Genomic DNA, 21,049 nt, shown 5'->3' on the forward strand with positions numbered 1-21,049 from the left:
ATAAGTATTCCACTTTAAAGAAATTGTTTTATCTTTGTTCAGTTTATATTTTTCAAGTGAAATTGTCATGGTCTCTAAACTTAGTGTGGACCTCTTAAAGTGTTTAGGTTTGATACTGTGTGATTGAAAATCTGTAGCTGGAAGGCTGCTTCAAATTACTGCTGCCTATCCACAGTCATCGCAGGAGAAACATACATTCTACATAAACACCTTAAAACCAATAAAAATAACTCACGGCTGCCAGATAATGTGCAGTGCATTTTTAATAAAACATACCCAACATTACTTTCAAATCTCTCAGCCATTGCTCTTCTGTTTTGTTGATGTAATTGAGATTCATATTCCTGTTCACTTAAATAAACAAGGACTGGCAAAGTCAATAGGTTTAACACCCACACCTCAGCTCTAACAAAAGCATTATAATGCCTACCACAATTTAAATTGAAAAAAGGATTGCTTTGTATATAAGGTAAATTGATAAGATCAAGGTGCATTTTGCAGATGTTATAATAGCCCCTCGTGTATTCCAGTGGAAGTGGATGGACACACCCACTCAACCAATGGAAAAAATGCTAAAATTAAAATTATCTGGTACGCTGGTCAGAAATGTGCATGTCATTTTATCAAGCCAATGTCGAAAGGTTCTTGAGTTAAAGACAAGGTCAGAAAGATGCTGTAGCAAAGCTCTTTAGAGTATGTAAAAAGTACTGTGTGCCCGCCATGAATGGTGCAGATGCCATTAAACATCAGTCCTAAAAATAAGGATATCCTTTAATTTGAAGGTTGCCATAATTGTGTGTCTAATACGGTTGCATCAGTTACTATGCTGCTATTATGTATGCACTATCTGATAGGGACTTCTGGTTGCAGATACTTTACCTTAGAATTTCTCCTTGGCATCAGTCTGGATCCGGATATTTTTCTTGAACAGTGCCCCTACGTGCCTTCAGGCAGCGTCTGTCGGCTCTGTGCCCGTCGTAGGTGTCGTGTGTGCCGGGTATGTTGTTGCAGGACCTATGTAGGTGCCACACTGGTGCGCTGATGGCAGTTATTTTCTTCATGCGCCAGCCAGCGCTGATCCGAGGGAGAGCTGTGTCTCAGTCACTTTTTGACTAGTCTTTTTCGACTTTTTGTCGAACATTTTTGAGTGTCTACACTCCTGGTGCGTTGAGATGTCATCATGTAAGACCCGATTCAAGCCCTGCAGATCCTGTCATTGGGCAATATCTATGACAGATCCGCAGCTTGTGTGGTTATGGTGCCTGGAGCGCGATCACGACCCGAAGTCATGCTGTGAGTGCTGGGCCATGAATCCAAAACATTTGAGGAAGCGGCCCCTAAAGCTCATTGAGGCCTGGTGCTCTGCTCCGTCCCTCTTGATCTTGGTCAAGAGGAAGGTCCAGAGAACAATCGTGGAGCCTCTATTCATCATCGTCCCACTCCAAGTCCTATGAACAATCAGGTAAGTCGACACAAGAAGATAAACAAGCATTCTTCGCTCTGTGCCTCCGCAAGTGTTCGGGAGCCGGAGTGACACCTGCCCAAGTCCGAGAGTTTTATAACGCCATGCACATCATATTTGGGCAGTCCGACTCTGCTGGAGCGCCCTCGATCGGCCGGGACCCCCTTGGGTTCTGCGCCAGAGGCCTCAGCTCTGGGGGGCACCCATAGATCCACTCCTTGATCCAAACCAGCGTAGGCCGTACCACCATGACTTATCCCCTACGCCGGTTCCAACTTCATCGCTCCAGACGCCTCCTGTCAACCCCATCCTCTTTGCTGACTCCGACATGGAGCCAACCGGTGTCACATGACGCTGATTCAGACTTTGACAGGGACCTTGCTCCCTAGGTCGGATCCTGGTCTTTATTATCCTGGGTTGGAGTACCGTGAGGATTGGGAGAGGTTGCTGGACCCTTTAGAATACCAGCCAGAAAACCCCAGGGACTGGTGGACAGACCTGGGTGAGTCCAGTGGTCTGGACACTTCCCCTGACCCTTGCATGCTTTCTTCCCCTACTGTGGCTACAGAGGAGGGAGCATCCTACTATGGTGCTAAGGACCGCCAAGGTCCTGGGCCTCGAGCTGCCTTCGGTGGTAGTCAGGACTAACCTCCTGACAGAGGTGCTTCAGCCTGGGGATTCCTGTTCTGAACCCCTTTTGCCCTTTAATGAAGCCCTCACTGATGTCATGCTAGGGGCCTGGTCCAAACCCAGCACGGGGCTCCTGTGATCAGGACAGCCGCCCGCTGCCATAGGGACCTTGAGGCTCCATGCCTGTTTGAGGACATCTGGCTTTATGGGGGATGTCCAATCCACCCTTATGGACATGCCCGTAGATAGCACCCGACTCTTTGTAGACTAAGCAGACCCGTGCTCAAGCACTTTAAGGAGTCCAGGGCTACAACCAGGTCCTTGGGCTTCTCAGCTGCCTCTCGCCCCCCTCAGTCTGCTTTTCGCCTCTTTCGTGGCTATGGAAGGGGCGTCCATCCATGTCCATTCCCTGCCAGCCACCGTGCCGTGCATATTACCCAGCCTCTGCGTGGCCGGGGATGTGGGACCCAGTGTCCTTGTGGATCAGGGAGCCAGCAGTCTAGCAAGTCCACTAGCTCCCTCCACCTCCCTTTGCAGCAGCCTTCAAACCCTCCTAGTCTAACGCTTTAGTCTTCCCTGACCTCGACGACTGACTGTTAAAGGTGGACTTGCCCCTGGCTGTCGTCTCCCACCTCCAGAGTTCGGTGGACCTCCTGCATTCGTTGGGGTTCACTATAAAAGTACCGAAGTCACACCTGACTCCCTCTCAGACGCTCCCTTTCATCGAAGCTGTTCTGGACACGTTGAGGTTTCAGGCTTATTCTCCCAAGTAGTAAGTACAGGATATTCAGGCTATTATACCGATGTTTCAGCCCCCATCCTGCATTTCAGTGACAATGACTGTGAGGCTGCTGGGCCTCATGGCCTTCTGCCTCCTGCTGGTGACACATGCAAGATGGCATATGTGGGCTCTGCATTGGGACTTGAAGTTCCAGTGGGCGCAGCACCAAGGGAATCTCTCGGACATGGTGCAGATTTCAGAGAGAGCTGCACACGATCTGCTTGGTGGCTCTTGAACCGCGATTTGATCAGAGGCATATCTCTCTCCCTTTCCCAACCAGATCTGGCAGTGGTGACAGTTGCGTCACTTCTGGGAATGGCGGCAGCCACATGGTGAGGCGGGGATCAGAGGCGTCTGGTCGCCATCAGAGTCCAGGATCCACTTCACTCTTTTGGAGCTCAGGGCAATCAGATTGGCATTAAAAGCATTCCTTCCCTGTCTCAAAGGGAAAGTAGTGCAGGTGTTCACAGACAACACCACCGCCATGTAGTACTGCAACAAGTATAGCGGGTTGGGGTCGTGGACCCCTTGTCAGCAGACTGCACCTCTAGACATGGCTGGAACATCAGGTAATTTCCCTAGAGGTTCAACACCTGGTGGGCTCTCTGAATGCCAGAGCGGACAAACTCAGCCAACAAAGCCAGGTCGAGCATGAATGGCGTCTCATTCCGGAGGTGGCACAGGGCTCTTTCAGTAGAGGGGAGAGCACTGGTTATGTCAGTTTGTTTTTGGAGAAATCGCATGTCAGCAGTTTTGTGCGTTGGAGTTTCCAAGGCGACACTCGCTCTGCAACGCTTTTGTTCTCGAGTGGAGCTCAGGCTTCCCGTACACCTTTCTGCCCATACCACTGCCTAGAGTTCTCAAGAAGATCAAAAACGACTGGGCCCAAGTAATCCTTGCGGCTTTGGACTGGAATCGAAGTCTTGTATCCCGAGCTGTTGAGCATGGTCATTGATCCTCTGATCAGACTGCTCCTTCGGGAGGATCTTTTTGTCATAGCAGCAGGGGAGGCTTCTCCACCCAAACCTGTCCAGTCTGCACCTTCTTGCATGGAGATTGAGCAGCAACAGTTGACCCTCCGCCCGAAGTATGTAATGTTATCTTGGTATCCAGGTGTCCCTCAACCAAAACATTACACGGCTGTCGTAGGCATATATTTGTGGCATGGTGCACAGACAAGTCTGTTGACCCCTCCTCTCTGTCCCTCTTTCTGAGGTCCTCTTGTTCATACTTTCTTTAACCCAGTGGGGCTCTGCTTTGGGCACCTTCAAAGGTTGTCTGCTATCTCTGCATTTCTGAGATTATCTGATCAACCCTCTTTATTTAAGCCTCCTATTGTTAGTAGGTTCCTTAAGGGTTTTACTGACTTGTTTCCTCCATCACCATTCATCACGCCCCAATAGGATTTGAATTTGGCTCTGACATTCCTCATGTGTGCTCATTTCGACCCTCTTCACAATTGTCCTTTCAGTCTAATAACATTAAAAACTGCCTTCCTTGTGGCCATTACATCTCCCTGCAGGGTGAATGAGCTGCAGGCATGGTCATCTAAGCCACCCTACCTTTCCATCTATCCTGACAAAGTGGTGCTTTGCACACGGGCCTCCTTTCTTTCCAGAGTGGTCACACTGTTCCATGTAGGCCAATCCATCACCTTGCCTACTTTTTACGCACCCCCATGCCCCTTTAAAGAAAAGGAGAGATTCCTCTGCGAGGATCCAAAAAGAGCGTTGATGTCCTACCTAGATTGTACCACAGAGTTTCAGGTGGATGATCAACTTTTTGTTAGGTATGTGTGTGCAAAGAAAGGTCGGGCAGTGCAGAAGAGAACCATCTCTAGATGGGTCTTCTCTGCATCAAAATGTGCTACGTATTGGCTAAAAAGCAACCTCGGAGGGTTTGCACGCCCATTCAACCAGAGCAACAGCTGCAACCACTGTGTTAGCACGCGGAGTTCCTGTCCTGGACATCTGCCAGGCGGCAACGTGGACATCTTTGCACACATTTACCAAACACTACTGCCTGGACAGTCATGTCCAGTCCAGAGGGATGGGTACTTTGCCCGTTCAGTCCTGTAGGACTTCCTAGTATTATCTTGGTTCGAAGACCCTCCTTAGGGGATGGTATTGCTTAGGTATCTATTCTAAGGAAAGGAATCTGCAACTAGAAGTCTCTATCAGATGAGCAAGTTACTTACCCTCTGTAAAGCCTTATCTGGTAGAGACATATTCTAGTTGCTGATTCCTTACCAACCCACCCATCCTCCCCGCTCGGCGTAATGACTTTTCCTAGTTAGGACTCACCGGTGATCAGTGTTCATCATAGCTCCATGCTTCTAGTCGTGAAAAGAAACGGATGTCAGTGCGCCAGGGTGATTCCTATATAAGTCCCCTGATGTCATTTCCAGAGTACACTACACCGACTACAGACAAGGACCCAATCAACGTCACCTGACGGCCTGCAGGGGTACTGCTTTAGAAAAATCTCCGAATCCAGACTGACGCCTGGGGGAAATTTTAAGGTAAGGAATCTGCAACTAGAATATGTCTCTACCAGATAAGGTGTTAGTGCCACAGGTGCATAAAGTACAACTGAAATCAAATTGTACCCGGCTGATAAGCCCATAACTCGGGCGAAACCAGTCCTGGTTTGCTTGTGTTCCAATTCAGAGAGGACCTAGCCTGGTAGCCGGGCTGGACTGTTCCCATAAGAAGCAGAGTTAAGACTAATTTACATATGGTTGCGTCCCAACTCAGGTGGCATGGTGAGCCAATGGGGATGAGATGCTACCCCCTAGCGATTGCCAGTATTCAGACAAATTGCAAGCATTCCTCCCATCTCCTTTAGTGTGTTTCTTGCACCACCCTAAGTTGCATAGGTATGCCCAGACATGAGTTCTGTGCTCTCTGCGTCACTGGAACCAAGCTGTACCCAGCTGATGAGCCCATAACCGGGGCTCAACCAGTCCTGAGTTGCTTATGTTCCGGGTCAGGTTGGACCTTGCCTGGCAGTTCGGGCTGAACTGTTCCTTTTAGGAGCAGGATCAAGACTGATTTCCATATGGCTGGGCCCAAACTTAGGTGACATGGTGAGCAAAAAGACAATGGTTTTGGATGCTACCCCAAGCAATTACCAGTGATTAGACAAATTGCAAGCAATCCTCTCGTCACGTTTTGTGTGTTTCATGTACTGCACTAAGGAGCGTGTGTATGCCCAAACATGGGTCCCGTGCTCACTGTGTCATTGGAACCAAGCTGTGTCCGGCTGCTGAACGTATCATTAGTGCAAAAGAACAGTGGTTTGGGATGCTATCCTGAGTGAGTAACAGTTGTTAGGCAAACTGCAAGCGTTCCTTTGTAGGAAAGTACCATCTTGCCTGGCATGTTACCCCCCCTATTTCACTGTATGTATGTTGTTTTAGTCCTTGTGTCACTGGGACCCTGCCAGGCAGGGCCCCAGTGCTCATAGTATGTGCCCTGTATGTGTTCCCTGTGTGGTGACTAACTGTCTCACTGAGGCTCTGCTAACCAGAACCTCAGTGGTTATGCTCTCTCTGCTTTCCAAATTGTCACTAACAGGCTAGTGACTAAATTTACCAATTCACATTGGCATACTGGTACACCCATATAATTCCCTTGTATATGGTACTGAGGTACCCAGGGTATTGGGTATTGCAGCATTTCTTTTGCCACCCATAGGGAGCTCTGACAATTCTTACACAGGCCTGCCACTGCAGCATGCGTGAAATAACGTCCACGTTATTTCACAGCCATTTACCACTGCACATAAGTAACTTATAAGTCACCTATATGTCTAACCTTCACCTGGTGAAGGTTGGGTGCAAAGTTACTTAGTGTGTGGGCACCCTGGCACTAGCCAAGGTGCCCCCACATCGTTCAGGACAAATTCCCCGGACTTTGTGAGTGCGGGGACACCATTACACGCATGCATTATACATAGGTCACTACCTATGTATAGCGTCACAATGGTAACTCCGAACATGGCCATGTAACATGTCTAAGATTATGGAATTGTCCCCCCAATACCATTCTGGTATTGGGGGGACAATTCCATGATTCCCCGGGTCTCTAGCACAGAACCCGGGTACTGCCAAACTGCCTTTCCGGGGTCTCCGCTGCTGCCAACCCCTCAGACAGGTTTCTGCCCTCCTGGGGTCCAGGCAGCCCTGGCCCAGGAAGGCAGAACAAAGGATTTCCTATGAGACAGGGTGTTACACCCTCTCCCTTTGGAAATAGGTGTGAAGGGCTGGGGAGGAGTAGCCTCCCCCAGCCTCTGGAAATGCTTTGATGGGCACAGATGGTGCCCATCTCTGCATAAGCGCGTCTACACCGGTTCAGGGATCCCCCAGCACTGCTCTGGCGCGAAACTGGACAAAGGAAAGGGGAGTGACCACTCCCCTGACCAGCACCTCCCAGGGGAGGTGCCCAGAGCTCCTCCAGTGTGTCCCAGACCTCTGCCATCTTGGAAACAGAGGTGTTAGGGGCACACTGGACTGCTCTGAGTGGCCAGTGCCAGCAGGTGACGTCAGAGGCTCCTTCTGATAGACTCTTACCTCTCTTGGTAGCCAATCCTCCTAACTTGGTAGCCAAACCTCCTTTTCTGGCTATTTAGGGTCTCTGCTTTGGGGAATTCTTCAGATAACGAATGCAATAGCTCACCAGAGTTCCTCTGCATCTCCCTCTTCACCTTCTACCAAAAGATCGACAGCTGACTGCTCCAGGGCGCCTGCAAAACCGCAACAAAGTAGCAAGACAATTACCAGCAACATTGTAGCGCCTAATCCTGCCAGCTTTCTTAACTGTTTCCAGGTGGTGCATGCTCTGGGGGTAGCCTGCCTTCACTCTGCACCAGAAGCTCCAAAGAAATCTCCTGTGGGTCGACGGAATCTTCCCCCTGCTAATGCAGGCACCAAAAGACTGTATCACTGGTCCTCTGGGTCCCCTCTCATTCTGACGAGCGTGGTCCCTGGAACACAGCAACTCTGTCCAAGTGACTCCCACAGTCCAGTGACTCTTCAGTCCAAGTTTGGTGGAGGTAAGTCCTTGCCTCACCACGCTAGACTGCAAAGCTGTGTACCGTGTGATTTGCAGCTGCTCCGTCTCCTGTGCATTCTTCCAGGATTTCCTTCGTGCACAGACTAGCCTGGGTCCCCAGCATTCTGTCCTGCAGTGCACAACCTTCTGAGTTGTCCTCCGATGTCGTGGGACCCCCTTTTTGTAACTTCGTGTGGACTCCGGTTCACTCTTCTCCTAAGTGCCTGTTGGGGTACTTCTGCGGGTGCTGCCTGCTTCTGTGAGGTCTCTCTGAGTTGCAGAGCGCCCCTTCTGTCTCCTTCTCCAAAAGGCGACATCCTGGTCCTTCCTGGTCCTCAGCAGCACCCAAAAACCTCTACCGCAAACCTTGCAGCTAGCAAGGCTTGTTTGGGGTATTTCTGCATGGGAACACCTCTGCAAGCTTCATCGCGACGTGGGACATCCGTCTTTCAAAGGAGAAGTTCCTAGTCCTCTTCTTTCTTGCAGAACTCCAAGATTCTTCCAACCGGAGGCAGCTTCCTTGCACCTTCATTCGGGGTTTCCTGGGCTCCTGCCCCCCCTGGACACTGTCGTGACTTTTGGACTTGGTCCCCTTGCCTTGCAGGTCCTCAGGTCCGGAAATCCGTTGTCAGTGCACTGCTGGTGTTTGTTCTTCCTGCAGAATCCCCCTATCACAACTATTGTGCTCTTTTGGGGTAGTAGGTGCACTTTACTCCTACTTTTCAGGGTCTTGGGGTGGGGTATCTTGGACACCCTGACTGTTTTCTTACAGTCCCAGCGACCCTCTACAAGCTCCCATAGGTCTGGGGTCCAATCGTGATTCGCATTCCACTTTTGGAGTATATGGTTTGTGTTGCCCCTATACCTATGCTTGCCAATTGCAACCTATTGTAATTCTACACTGTTTGCATTACTTTTCTTGCTCTTACTTACCTAATTTTGGTTTGTGTACATATAACTTGTGTATATTACTTACCTTCTTACTGAGGGTACTCACTGAGATACTTTTGGCATATTGTCATAAAAATAAAGTACCTTTATTTTTAGTAACTCTGTGTATTGTGTTTTCTTATGATATTGTGCATATGATATAAGTGGTATAGTAGGAGCTTTGCGTGTCTCCTAGTTCAGCCTAAGCTGCTTTGCCATAGCTACCTTCTATCAGCCTAAACTGCTAGAAACACCTCTTCTCTACTAATAACGGACAACTGGACCTGGCACAAGGTGTAAGTACCACTGGTACCCACTACAAGCCAGACCAGCCTCCTACATCCTTCCATCATCTTTTTGTGCTGCATAAATAGCAGATCAGGTGCCAGTCTCTTCCTCATCTCACTGCCATTAGTGAAGATTACCATCTTGTGATTTCCACGCTTCTGAGATCAAAAACAGCATACGTCAGTCATGTAACATGAGGTGCCAGGTCACTTCTGATTTCATCCACATAAATGAATTTAAAAGAACCCATGTGTGTATGGACTTCCTGCCTAATAGCTACCTGATCAAAACCATGCCTAAATTATGCTTGTCAAAGGCTGACCATCATGAGTCCACGGATAACATTGCCAGTGAAGATGAGCAAAAGTGCATAGGGGCCACGTGGTTCCTTCCCATGTCAGTACTCAACTGCACTCTCATCTAGTTGTCTCAGTTACTCGTTTGGAGTTTGCTCTAAAACAAATCAGACCATTTCGAGAAAACTGTTCTTCTAGTAGAACAATGTAACTGCATACAATATCGTTGTTTGATATGTGAGCTCAAAAGATAAACAGTGTATAACTTGTGTACCTAGTCTGCAAACACTCACTTCACAAATTTCCAGCATTCGTTTTCCTTGCTTTACACACTTTCTCAGGGGCTATTTCACACTGGGGAGGTCTGATCTCCTGTATTAAAAAATAGTGTTATTTTGTTGTGCACTATGGCGTATTATTTGAGGAATTCATTACCCTGATCCATTAAAGGAGCAAATAACGTGCATCTAATGTTGATTATAAAAGTTCAGAGTAACAACTACCACTTTGTGCAAGTAGTGTGTCATTTGTCCAATGGACCAATATCTGACTGTAACTGATAATCACCCTTATTGGGAGGCTTTGTTTTGATCATCTGAATGCATACATCTCGTAATGTCTATACATAAAGGCGTACATGGTTTTGAAGAAGTACCAATGTTTTCCAATTTGATGCAATCAATGCTTGCCAAATAACTCAAAGTGCTTTGATGGGAACACTTGTAAAACATAAAAGTTAAGATGAAACCTTCTTAAAAGTCTGGTTATTTTTTTTTGTAGGGCCGGAACCTGGCAGACCTTCGTCGAAGTCAGTCCCGAGGTACCTTCACCATCAGTACTACTCTGCGGCTGGGAAAACAGATTCTGGAGTCTATTGAAAGTATTCATTCAGTTGGATTTTTACACCGAGACATTAAACCGGTGAGTGAGGATGTCCTTGAGCCAGAATCAAAGCCACCACAACTCTAAGTTCAATCAAAAATTCAAATGAGCTGGAGGCAGCTAATTGAACACCATAGCCTGCTGGATGGAACGTCATAACTTTACAGATGTTGTGCCTTGGGCAATAATAGGTGTTAAAGACCCTGAATCTGAGTTAGAGGACTAAGGTGCAAGTGATGGCCTATAATAAGAGTAAAGTACTTTAACAACGACTGTAGCCTGAGCCGAATACCTGTAACGCTATTCTGACATTCCAAAATGGAGAAACAAAAAGACAAACCTTGGAAAGGTTGTCTCCCGTTGTCTTCAGTGGATCACACAACATTTCAGTGTTCTAGATTAAAGTGTGGTATAGTACTGGAGGACCACAATGAAATTACTTGTGCTCATTTAAATGAGATTCATTATTGGGAGCCTGTTAGGTTAACAAACTACTTTTCACCTATGTGAAGGAATAGTTAATTTGCATGACGGTGAAGTCGGTGGTAAGGACTGAAGTGTATTTGCTGCATGTCACAGGTCTGAACATACTTAAGAAATTGGCGCAAAATTAGCAGCGGTTTCAGTTCAAATTCCATCATTGAGTGGAAGGCGGTTGAATGTCCTAAGCAATTTACTGTTATCCTTCACACTCCAGATCATTTTTATTTGGATGCAATGATAGACAGAAGATAATAACAAAACTATGTACATGTGTCAGTGGAAGGACGACTTCGACTTTCTTAGAAAGATAAGCTAAGCACATGGAGCTGTTCATAGTTTCAGTGAGACATTTGTTTTTCATTTGTCTAAAGTATAGGTGGTTTGTTAACAGGAATTCCTCAAAAGTGGTGTAAGTAGGAAGGATCTAACATTGGGATTGATTGTATGTAATGAGCACTGAACACATTTACTTTCAAGAGCTTCCAAAAATGTTATAAAGTTATTGCATGTGGTTAATTTGTCACCAAAGATGACACTTGCATTTGAGGATATTCCATCAGATGTCACTCAAGAAGCACTCTTGAGAAGATTGAAGCGGGCAGGTAGGTCAGTCTTTGGAATTTTCATACCCTCATAGTTCGACCCTGAAGAAAAGAAGACCGGGCCATGTGTTAATTAGGAAAGTACATCATGTGATTTGCTTTGAACCTCAGTTGATGGCCATAATGATAAAAAAGACATACAGGTTCTAAAATATATAAAAACATTAAAAAGCTGCTTGGTTAGCTTGTTTGTGGGATGCATGTAGTCCAAGCGTCTATTGACAGAAACTATAGGGAGTTTGGAGAATCACTTTGCAGGATGTCAACAGCGACATAGAAAATAGTACCTCCAAAAGTTTGGTGAACGTTATACACAGTACGTAAGCATCTTACTTGGGGATGGGAAGGGACCGTTTTTTTTCCCTGTATGAAAAATTGATGATCTCCTTAAATTTAGCTGTTGATGAGTGCCAACATATCATAGGCCCTGGTCAAGACGATTTAATGAAAATAGCTTTTACTGTGATGGATACCTGAGATGTTGTTTTTTAAAATACTATTGCACCCTGTTTTTGACAGATCTTTGCAGCTGTTCCTATTCTATGAGGACAGGTCATCACCCTGGAGACTGATGACTTTTTTGATACCCTAAAAAGCAAGCTCTTTGCCTAAAGCCTGAACAAATGTGCTGCATACCCCTTCCGTGTCCTATGTTTTGTTAATAAAGCATCTGCTTTGGTACTGAAGTGTTAGTAGTTCATGCAGCAATATTCTATTTTTTAGCAGCCTTACTGTGCACCAGTAAGCTCTGAGTTGTTCCACCAGGTCTCCCAAGTTGTCCCATGACTGTGCCCGAGCGGTGCAGGAAAGTGGCAGTGCAGGAGGGATGCTGGCCTAAGGACGGCTCTACTTTAGCATGGCTTAATTTCCTCCATCTCCCCACACATTGTCCAGTGAAGGGACTTTTTTTGTGGGTGCAGGATTCCAAGCAGAAGTGTGTGATGTGGTAGTGGACTGTGTGTAAAGGCCCTGCTGCTCTAATAAGCAGGCAGTGCAACAGCCCGTTCCAGTGGACTGGGAGAAAGTGCACCACAGTGGGTGTCTGCAATAATCACATCAGTTGAGAACACCAAAATGCTGATATTGCATGATTGACAAGCTCACAATGTCTTCTTGGCATCATGTCTAGTTGTGAGGAGTTTGTTTCTCACTGTTCATTTGCCAGCAAGCTCATGCATTCAGGATTTTGTAGTATATAAGCCAAAGTAGAAATGGGGCCTTCAAGGGCTCTTGTTGCTCTTCTCTGCACCCTAGGAAGTTGACTTTGTCCATTCGTACATCTTCTTGCATACCTCTTGTGGCAGTTCGATGCCATGCTCAGACTGACTCAGCATTTTTTTCCAGGTTCAGTTTGTTCAATAAAACGTCATTTGTCTCGGTCATCACACAAGTTGCCCACTTTTGTCAGAGATGCAGCTTTCCTAGTTGTGACAGTACCTAACCAGGGTGTTACAGGGAATTGGGACTGTCTAGGAATGGTCACACTCCGAATCTCTTGTCACGTAGGAACAGGGACATGTACATGCTGGTGTACACGAGTTCTTAATATGCTGCTGAACATTGGGAGCAGGTGCTGATATCTGCTGCAGCCTTACTGTGAGGCTTTGGGTGTATTATAATTATAAGATATGGCTGTGCAGCCTTATCATGTAGTGCACTCACAAAACCTGCCTTGAGTCCAGTCAGGCTCATTTGAACAACCTTAAGCTCAACCCCTTGGTAGGTACGGCTTCAAGCAGCAAGGCTTGCACAAAGGAACTACGGGCCAGATGTAGGAAGACAGCAAATTGCGAGTTACAATTTGCGAGTCCTTCCGACTCGCAAATTGCAACTTGCAATTTGCTATGCAGAACGGTGTCTCAGACACCGTCTGCGACTTGCTATGGGGTCACAAAGACCCACCTCATTAATACTAATGAGGTGGGTCGCAGTTTGCGACCCCATAGAGAGTCTGGGCACTCACGGGGATGGTGGCCTGCTGGAGACAGCAGACCACCATGTCCGTGACTGCTTTTAAATAAAGCATTTTTTTTCTTTTCAAAGTGCAACCCGTTTTCCTTAAAGGAAAACGAGCTGCACTTTGAAAAAAAAAACGAAACCTTTAGTTTCGGTATTTTTCAGGGCAGGAGGTGGTCCATTGGACCACTGCCTGCCCTGATTATTTTTTTTTTTTCCAGACACAAAGGGGAAGGGGTCCCATGGGGACCCCTTCCCGTTTGCGCCTGGGTTACCATCCACTTCAAGTGGATGGTAACTGCGCTTTCATTTGCGACCGCAATCGCGGTTGCAAATGAAAATGAATAGCATTGCGAGTCGCAAATAAGAAGGGAACACCCCTTCCTATTTGCGAGACGGAAATGCATTTTGCGAGTCGGATCAGACTCGCAAAATGCATTTCTACATAGCAAAGAGGCTTTTGCGACTCGCAAATGGCGATTTTCGCCGTTTGCGACTCGCAAAACCCTTGCTACATCTGGCCCTACTTGTAAAGTATTTACCAGTGCTAAACAACTAAATAAGAAAGCCACCCAAAACAAAAGAAACATGACACTAATTTAAAAAAACAGATTATATTTTTAAGAATTTTTATAGTCCAAAATTAGTAAAATCTGCCGGAGTGTTCCAGAGATACAGATTGATTTATCACTTTTTAATTCATCCGCAAACAAACATTGTTCAATTTAACGTGTGCAAACTTGTGAAATGTGTGTAAAGCGTTAGTTCAGCCACCTTGGCCTGAGTTGGGCTGCCAGATCCCTGAAGGATGGGGGTTTAGAAGGTCACTGGGGTAGTTTTGGACAGTTACCTGGCCACCAGAGTGTTTTCCAGTCCAGTTCCAAACGTTACCTCTTTAGACTTTAATGGACTCGTCATGATGCTGGGACATACAGGATGAAAAGATACTCAAAGATGCTTCAGTTGCTCTCCGTTCGACACGGGTGGCTTTGGGGGTGATTCCTCGTTCCACAGGTCAGACTTTGGCCACAGAGGTCGAGGTAGCACAAAGTCCTCTTTGAAACAGTAGAAGGCCAGCTGCTGCTGGGCTACCAGTCTCTGAGCACAGTGGTCACAGCGAAATCTTTAATGGAGGCTAGTGCCCATTTTGGGTGACCAATCAGGACTCTGATTTCACTCCTGGATCCGGCTGACTCAGGTGCAACTTTCAGCTGTCAAGGATCAGTCTCCTCTGGCGCCCAGCAGCAGTCAGTGGTGACTATTCTGAAGTGACTACTGACTTGCCTGTCTGGGCAACATCAGCTCTTTTGTCCCTAGAGCTGGTTCCAGGGGGTCAGCCAACTGACTCTTGGAGTTGCTGCCTTGGTCTGGGACTGGGGCACAACCTTTCCCCCAGCCGGTAGCTACTGGCACAGTCCCAACTTTGGTAGCCCAAGGTGCACCAGGGGCAGTCCAGCAGACTGTGCAGCCGCTCTGTGTGCCATCTTTGGGTCAGCAGGGCAGTCCTTCTTTGGCTCCTGTCCCAGTTCCAACGTGATCTGAGGTTCAGAATGGCATATTTATCCCAGGAAAGTGCCCTTTGGGGACAATACTGTTACTAGCCAATGGACTACTAGGTGGCTTCCTCTTGGTGATGACTTTCCAGCAATGTGTGGCACCTAAGAATGCCAGACTGCACTATTCTGCCCACTCCCAAAATGTCAGCACAATTCCTTGGCCGTTAGCAGCTTGGTAGCCCACCCAAGAAGTGTGGCTGCCTGTGGGCTACACGCCCACAGGAAAACCGGTTTGGGCACTGGTTTTCCCTCTCTGTCCCTGTCACCAGCCCGCCTACGTTAACAAAGAGCACCCCCTCAGAAGTGTAATTGCCATTTGCCCACCAAAGGCGGATTCCTTTGTTAAGCTGTCCTTTTAGTCTAACATCCTAAGTGACTTCCTGCGAAGCCGAGGTAGCACCTCGCCTTGCACAGACTGCTATTGTTTCTAAGCCTGGTAATCGTTCACACAACTCCCCAGGCAGGCAGAAAGTGGTCTTTTGGCTAGTGCCTGTGTGAGGCTATTGGACCATCTGGGTCATAGAGTGGCACCTTTCTAAAAGTTGCATTACTTTAAAAATGACATTAAATTCAACCTGGGCATCAGGTTGGCTTGATAGCTTACAGTACCCAGTTAGGTAGTCCCATTCAGAAGTTAGCCAAGCTGCGGTGCCAGCCAGAATCCTGTTCAGCTAATGGGGCTACTAATCTTTCCACAGCAACACAATTTAGAGGTGTTGCTGCCAAGACATATATAAAACAAGCATTTGCAATGCAATGGGTCTCGCATCTGCTCGAGTTAGCGCTATTAGCATTATAAACTCCTAACCCGACTTTTCTTGCCACATAAATTGAAAATTGAAAGTTAAACACTTTCACATAAGGGAGCCGATTCACAGCGCCACAGCCTCCATGAGCATCAGCATGAAGAGATGCACAAAAGTAAAAGAAGTTCGCTCGCAGTTAAACTTATCGGCAAAAGTGCAATTAGCCATGTAACAGGGGCGATGGCCAAGGCGGTAACAAAACCTCCCCAAGGAGGGACAAAGGTCAACCATTTACCAATGTAATCAAAGGATTTTTGAAAGGCATGCCCACGAACGAGTGGTAGTGATGTGCGTGAGGCCCAGATACACACCAACACGTCAGAAAAGCAGCGCATGTGCGCTGCTATGCTCGACCTGAAAAAATATGACCTACTTAATAATATACAGCTCCCTGCTCTAGGGCTATATAGGCTTTCCTTAGAGGAGACTTACATATATTGTTAAGTGAAGTGGTGGCTTTGCCTTTAGCTTGCATAACAAAATCACACTAGCAGAGTGACCACTGCTCTTTCAGTCGGCATTGGCAGACTGGGAGCCATTTTGTCACGCACAGGGTAGCACAATCAGTGCTGCAGCCGTGGGTGGACACTCTGCCTTACATGCCCTTGGTACCCTTGGTACCACTTACTAGGCAATTATATGCAAATTAGCACTTGCCAATTGGGGATAGCTAATTCGACATAACACTTTGTAAGGGGTTAGAACACGGTCACTGTTTTTCTGGTTAGCAGACTTCAGTGCACTCTCAGAATCAAAAAAACTAGCAGCATCAGTCCAAAAATGTTGGGTGAACATGGAAAAAGAGGCATTTCCTTACACTTATGCAGTTTTTGTTTCCTGTATAGGTGGTCAGGACGACGGCTAAGGTGCTAGAATTGCAGTTGTGCTTTATCGACAGAAAGTCAGGTGTTCTCGGAGATTCTTCAGCTAAGGCCTATAACCTCTAAGCAATTGTTGCGTTGTAATGGGTTCCTTAACATCACTTTAATAGTCATATCGTTAAAACACCGTTCTTGTACACCAGTAAATAGACCGGTAGCCTGATGACATAGACCTGTGCCTCGCCAAGTGATTTTGTTCACTAAACACCCTACATCAGTGAGCCTCCTTGTGCAGGATTCCACTAGCAAGGATAACCTTAACTCTTTCCCAACCAGTTCCCAGACAGGGAATTCAAATGAATTGATGCTTTTTGGCAAGAGGATGTTTCCATCTGCGAGTTTTGCCCTGAGGTTCTAACATGCTGTTTGCTTGCTAGACAGGTGAAACACCTGCTCTCTGGGACATAGCCAGTGAGATTTTCGTGGTGGCGCCAGAGATCTCCAAGACTGTCTGATGAAAACAATACATGACACTGGTAATTTTGTGATTCATGCAGACCTAGGTACTTCAATGGTAGGGCTGTTGGTAACAGCATGATCTTGAGGAATGATGCATGTATGAGGCCTACCGGATTTTCATGTGATGTTCTGGGGTTCTTAGTGGACAGACCATTTGGTGAGTCCATACTTTTTGGGTAAAAGACTGACTTGACTCTAGAGATATTCAAAGATATTCAAGTCATAATATGATCTGTAGAAATGTTGACCATAGCAAAACACCCCACCAAGTCCTTAAATTCAGAGATTACACCACAGGGTTGGCTTATAGAGAGAGGCAGCCATCCCAACCAGTGTTGTAGAAAGAGCATTACCAAAGCTAATTAACTTGTTCTTTACTGAGAAACTTCAGATACTGCGAAACATAGGCAATACTTATTGTGAAAGCTGATGATATTACTGGTAATCTGGTGTGGATAAACTGTAAAACTTTCTGTTGACAGCACTTTTTTTTAAAGTCTCTGCCATTGCAAAATAATCCTCTTTGTGGAAACTTCAGACTAATCTATGCTAGCCATAATTTATTCTCCACACAGTTCTTTAAATGTATTACAATTAATGAGGAGAAACTGTGGATGACTCAATATTATCATTCCTGAAGGATGCTTATAACCTCAGAGGTCTCAACTTTAGAAAACTTGAGGAAAAACCCCAGGCTGGATCGGGAAGATTTTTCAGTATAGCCCCTCTGTGCCTGTAGATGTTACTTTTGGCTCCGCGTCGATGCTGCTATGCCCTGGAAGTTGACTGGAACAACATATAGGCACCATGCAGGCACACCAATGTTGGTTCCTTTCTTTCTGTGTCTTCGTGCATGGATCCGGGGCTAGCTCTTAACTTCTTCTTTGTGTGTTGAAGATATTTTTCTTTTAACATTTCTGATCAGTGTGAGATGCTCTCACATCCGAAGATGACCTGGAAAGCCAATCTGTATGTCGTTAAGCACTGAAGGATGCCACATCCCAACCTGTCTCTTTCTCCCCCACGTGAGTTAAAGACATTTAGGAAGAGGACATTTCCTTCCACTAGTCTTGAGCTCAAGCAAGTCAATAGCAGCTGTTTTCTGGAAAGGTGCTCCCATCCATTAAGGAACTCTGTTGCTGAGATCTAAACAGCAGTCCCAGAAGAATTTTGTCCCAATTTAGCATAGACTATTCAAGATGGCCAGGATGCTGCTATGGATGTCATTTGGTTTGGCCTGGACACAACAGACTGCTCGGGCAGAGCAGTCTGCATTAGCATGGTGCTCTAGTACCAGAGGATGACATCCACCGGGTTCATCGTCACTCGTGGATATGCCTTTTGCCTCGTCTCGCCTCTTTGGCGTGAAGGCCAACTCCACCTCAAGCGCTGTAAAGAGAAGAGAGCCACTGCATGCTCCCTCGGTTGTTCCACACCTCCAAGAGAGTATGCCCAACAATTTCACCCCTTTCAAAGCATTGCTAGGGGTTTCACCTTCAGGCAGCATCTTGGGCATCATCCTAGCAAAAGACACGCAAACCTTTCAGGGTCAGGCTATGTGATCCAGCAGACAACATCCATAGGACCACAACAGCCTCCAAGCCTCTTAAGTTTGCCCTTTTGTGGTCCACGACCACTCCGTGAAAAGCAATATCAATTTCTTCACGAGTGGCAAGTCGTAACATCCGACAAATGAGTCCTGCAGATAGTCCAGTAGGGCTGTTCCCTGCCCCTCCTTTTCACCTCGCTGCCTCTTCCAGGGCGTCTTTCAAAGGACCATTTATCAATTTTGCTACAAAAAGTTCAGGCTCTTTTGGAAAAAGGAGCTGTAGAGAGGATTCTTACCTCTAATATTAGAACTGGATTTCTCAGTGGCAAAAAAGTCTGGAGACCTTTGCTCTAATTTAGATTTATTTGAGAACTTTGCCCCCCTCAATTTCATCCTGCGGAAGCATAGATTCAAGATGCGCACCCTGCCACAAATTCAGTATGCTCTGGATCCTTGCGATTGGTTGGTGGCATTGGGTATGGGAGATGCTTATTCACATAGTTTTCCATACTCCCTTTCGGCCTCACCAGTTCCCCCTAAGGGGTCACAGATGTGATGGTGGTTGCAGCGTACCTTTAGATGTTGGCGGTGCCCTCCTTCAGTGACTGGCTGTTGAAGGCAGGCGTATCACAGTCATTTGGCAGTCTTAGACTACTTTCAGATGACAGCTAACATCCTTACATCGTTGGCACTCATGGTCAACATGTGGAAGTCACAACCAACTCCTTTGCAGATGTCCCCCTTTATCAGAGCTATGCTCGATATGGTGCATTTTCAGGCCTTCCCATTGCAACGATCAGTCCAGCGCATCCAGGCTATGATCTCAATGTTTTGGCTTCAGTCCTGGGTCTCCGGGAGGATGACTCTGAGGCTTCTTAGCCTACTGGACCCCTGTGTCCTTCTCGTTGGCCATGCCAGAATGCATATGTGGGTACTGCAGTCTGATCTCGAGTCTCAGTGGGCCCAGCACCAAGGTAACCTGTCATACTCCATCCAGCAAAAGGTCTGCTTTGGTGGCTGTTCAGCCATAATTGGACAAGCAGCAGACCCCTCTCACAACCCCACCAGGAATTGACAGTGGTGACAAACATGTTACTGCTGGGTTGGGAAGGTCACCTGAGTTATGTGGAAATTAGAGGATTCTGGTTTCTGGCAGAGAACCGCTTGTACATCAAACTCCTGGAGTTTGATGTACAGGGGCCATTCTTTTGTCGTTCAAGTCCTTCCTGCTGTTCGTCAAGGGGAGGCTAGTTCAGGTCCTCACAGACAACACATCGCCATATGGTATTGCAACAAGCAGTGTAGGGTGGGATCCTCTGTTCTGTGGCAAGAGGCACTGTGCCTTTTTCGTACACCACTGACAGAATCTTTGAACGCCAAGTCAGATGCACTTCCCTGGTGACTCCACAAATGGCAGCTACACCTGGAGGTGGTGCAGGGCGTCAATGGGTAGAGCCCTGGCTTGATTTTTTTTTTTTCTCACTGCTGCCCAGAATGTGCAGTGCCAGCACTTTTACCATTGGAGTTCCCAAGAAGGCTGTCTCCTGGAGACACATTCTGCCTAGAGTGGAGCATGGTACTCATGTATGACTTTCAGCCTCTGGCTCTTCTGCCCTGAGTTCCTAAGAAGATTGTGGAATGACTGGGCCTAGCTTATTACAGTGGCGCTGGATCGGTTCTGGGTTGTGTAGTATCCGGAACTTTTAGTTATGTTCCTCTGATCACATTGCCACTCCTCTCACAGCAGACTTTGGTCTTGCACCCATGCCTGCACAGTCTACACCTCAATGTATGGGCATTTAGTGGCAGCAGTAGTCTGCATTCAAACTACTTCCTGAAGTAATGAGTGCCATCCCGATAGACAGCCATCCTTCTACAAAATCTGTTTGCCTTGGATGCTGGGACAAGATTGTGGCTTGGTGTGGCATCTGTGACAAGGACCCACTGCAAGCTAAACTGTGGTATGTGTTAATTGTTGTTCTGTCTTTAGCAAGGACGTGAAGTGGGCACAGTTAAAGGTTTCTTGTCAGCCCTTTTCCCGTTTTTGTGTTGACCAGACTAACCATCCTTGTTCATATCATCTTTTGTGTTGCATTTTCTCAAAGGTTTTCTCCACATGTTTCCACCTGAACCTTCAGTGATGCCACTGTGGAATCTTAATTTGGTCCTTGCTTTCCTAATGTGTACTTATTTTGAGCTGTTTCACAGTTGTTCCTTACATCTCCCACAGACTCACCACATGGGAGGTACGGCTGTTGCGTAAACTAAGGCTCTGGCTTAACACTACAATGTTTACTTTCAACCCCCTGGGTCTCACGATTGAACTTAGTTTGATGCACTAGCGATTGAATGTGGAGGGCGAGCATGGGGTAGCATAACTTGCAGGTAGAGCTGCTAAGGGAGAATCAGCGCACAGCAGAACGCTGTATTTATC

The 21,049-nt window shown here is 46.8% G+C and overlaps 1 protein-coding gene across 2 annotated transcripts in view; it reads left to right on the forward strand.

The window, feature by feature from the left end:
• TTBK2 (tau tubulin kinase 2) overlaps positions 1-21,049 on the forward strand; it is a 447,781-nt gene that overhangs the window by 184,747 nt on the left and 241,985 nt on the right. For both annotated transcript variants that reach the window (XM_069208911.1, XM_069208910.1), the window contains exon 6: positions 10,222-10,362. In XM_069208911.1, the coding sequence (XP_069065012.1) occupies positions 10,222-10,362 (141 nt within the window). The remainder of the gene's footprint in view (positions 1-10,221; positions 10,363-21,049) is intronic.

This window comes from Pleurodeles waltl, chromosome 9 (genome assembly GCF_031143425.1).
Source record: "Pleurodeles waltl isolate 20211129_DDA chromosome 9, aPleWal1.hap1.20221129, whole genome shotgun sequence".
Lineage (NCBI taxonomy): Eukaryota > Metazoa > Chordata > Amphibia > Caudata > Salamandridae > Pleurodeles > Pleurodeles waltl.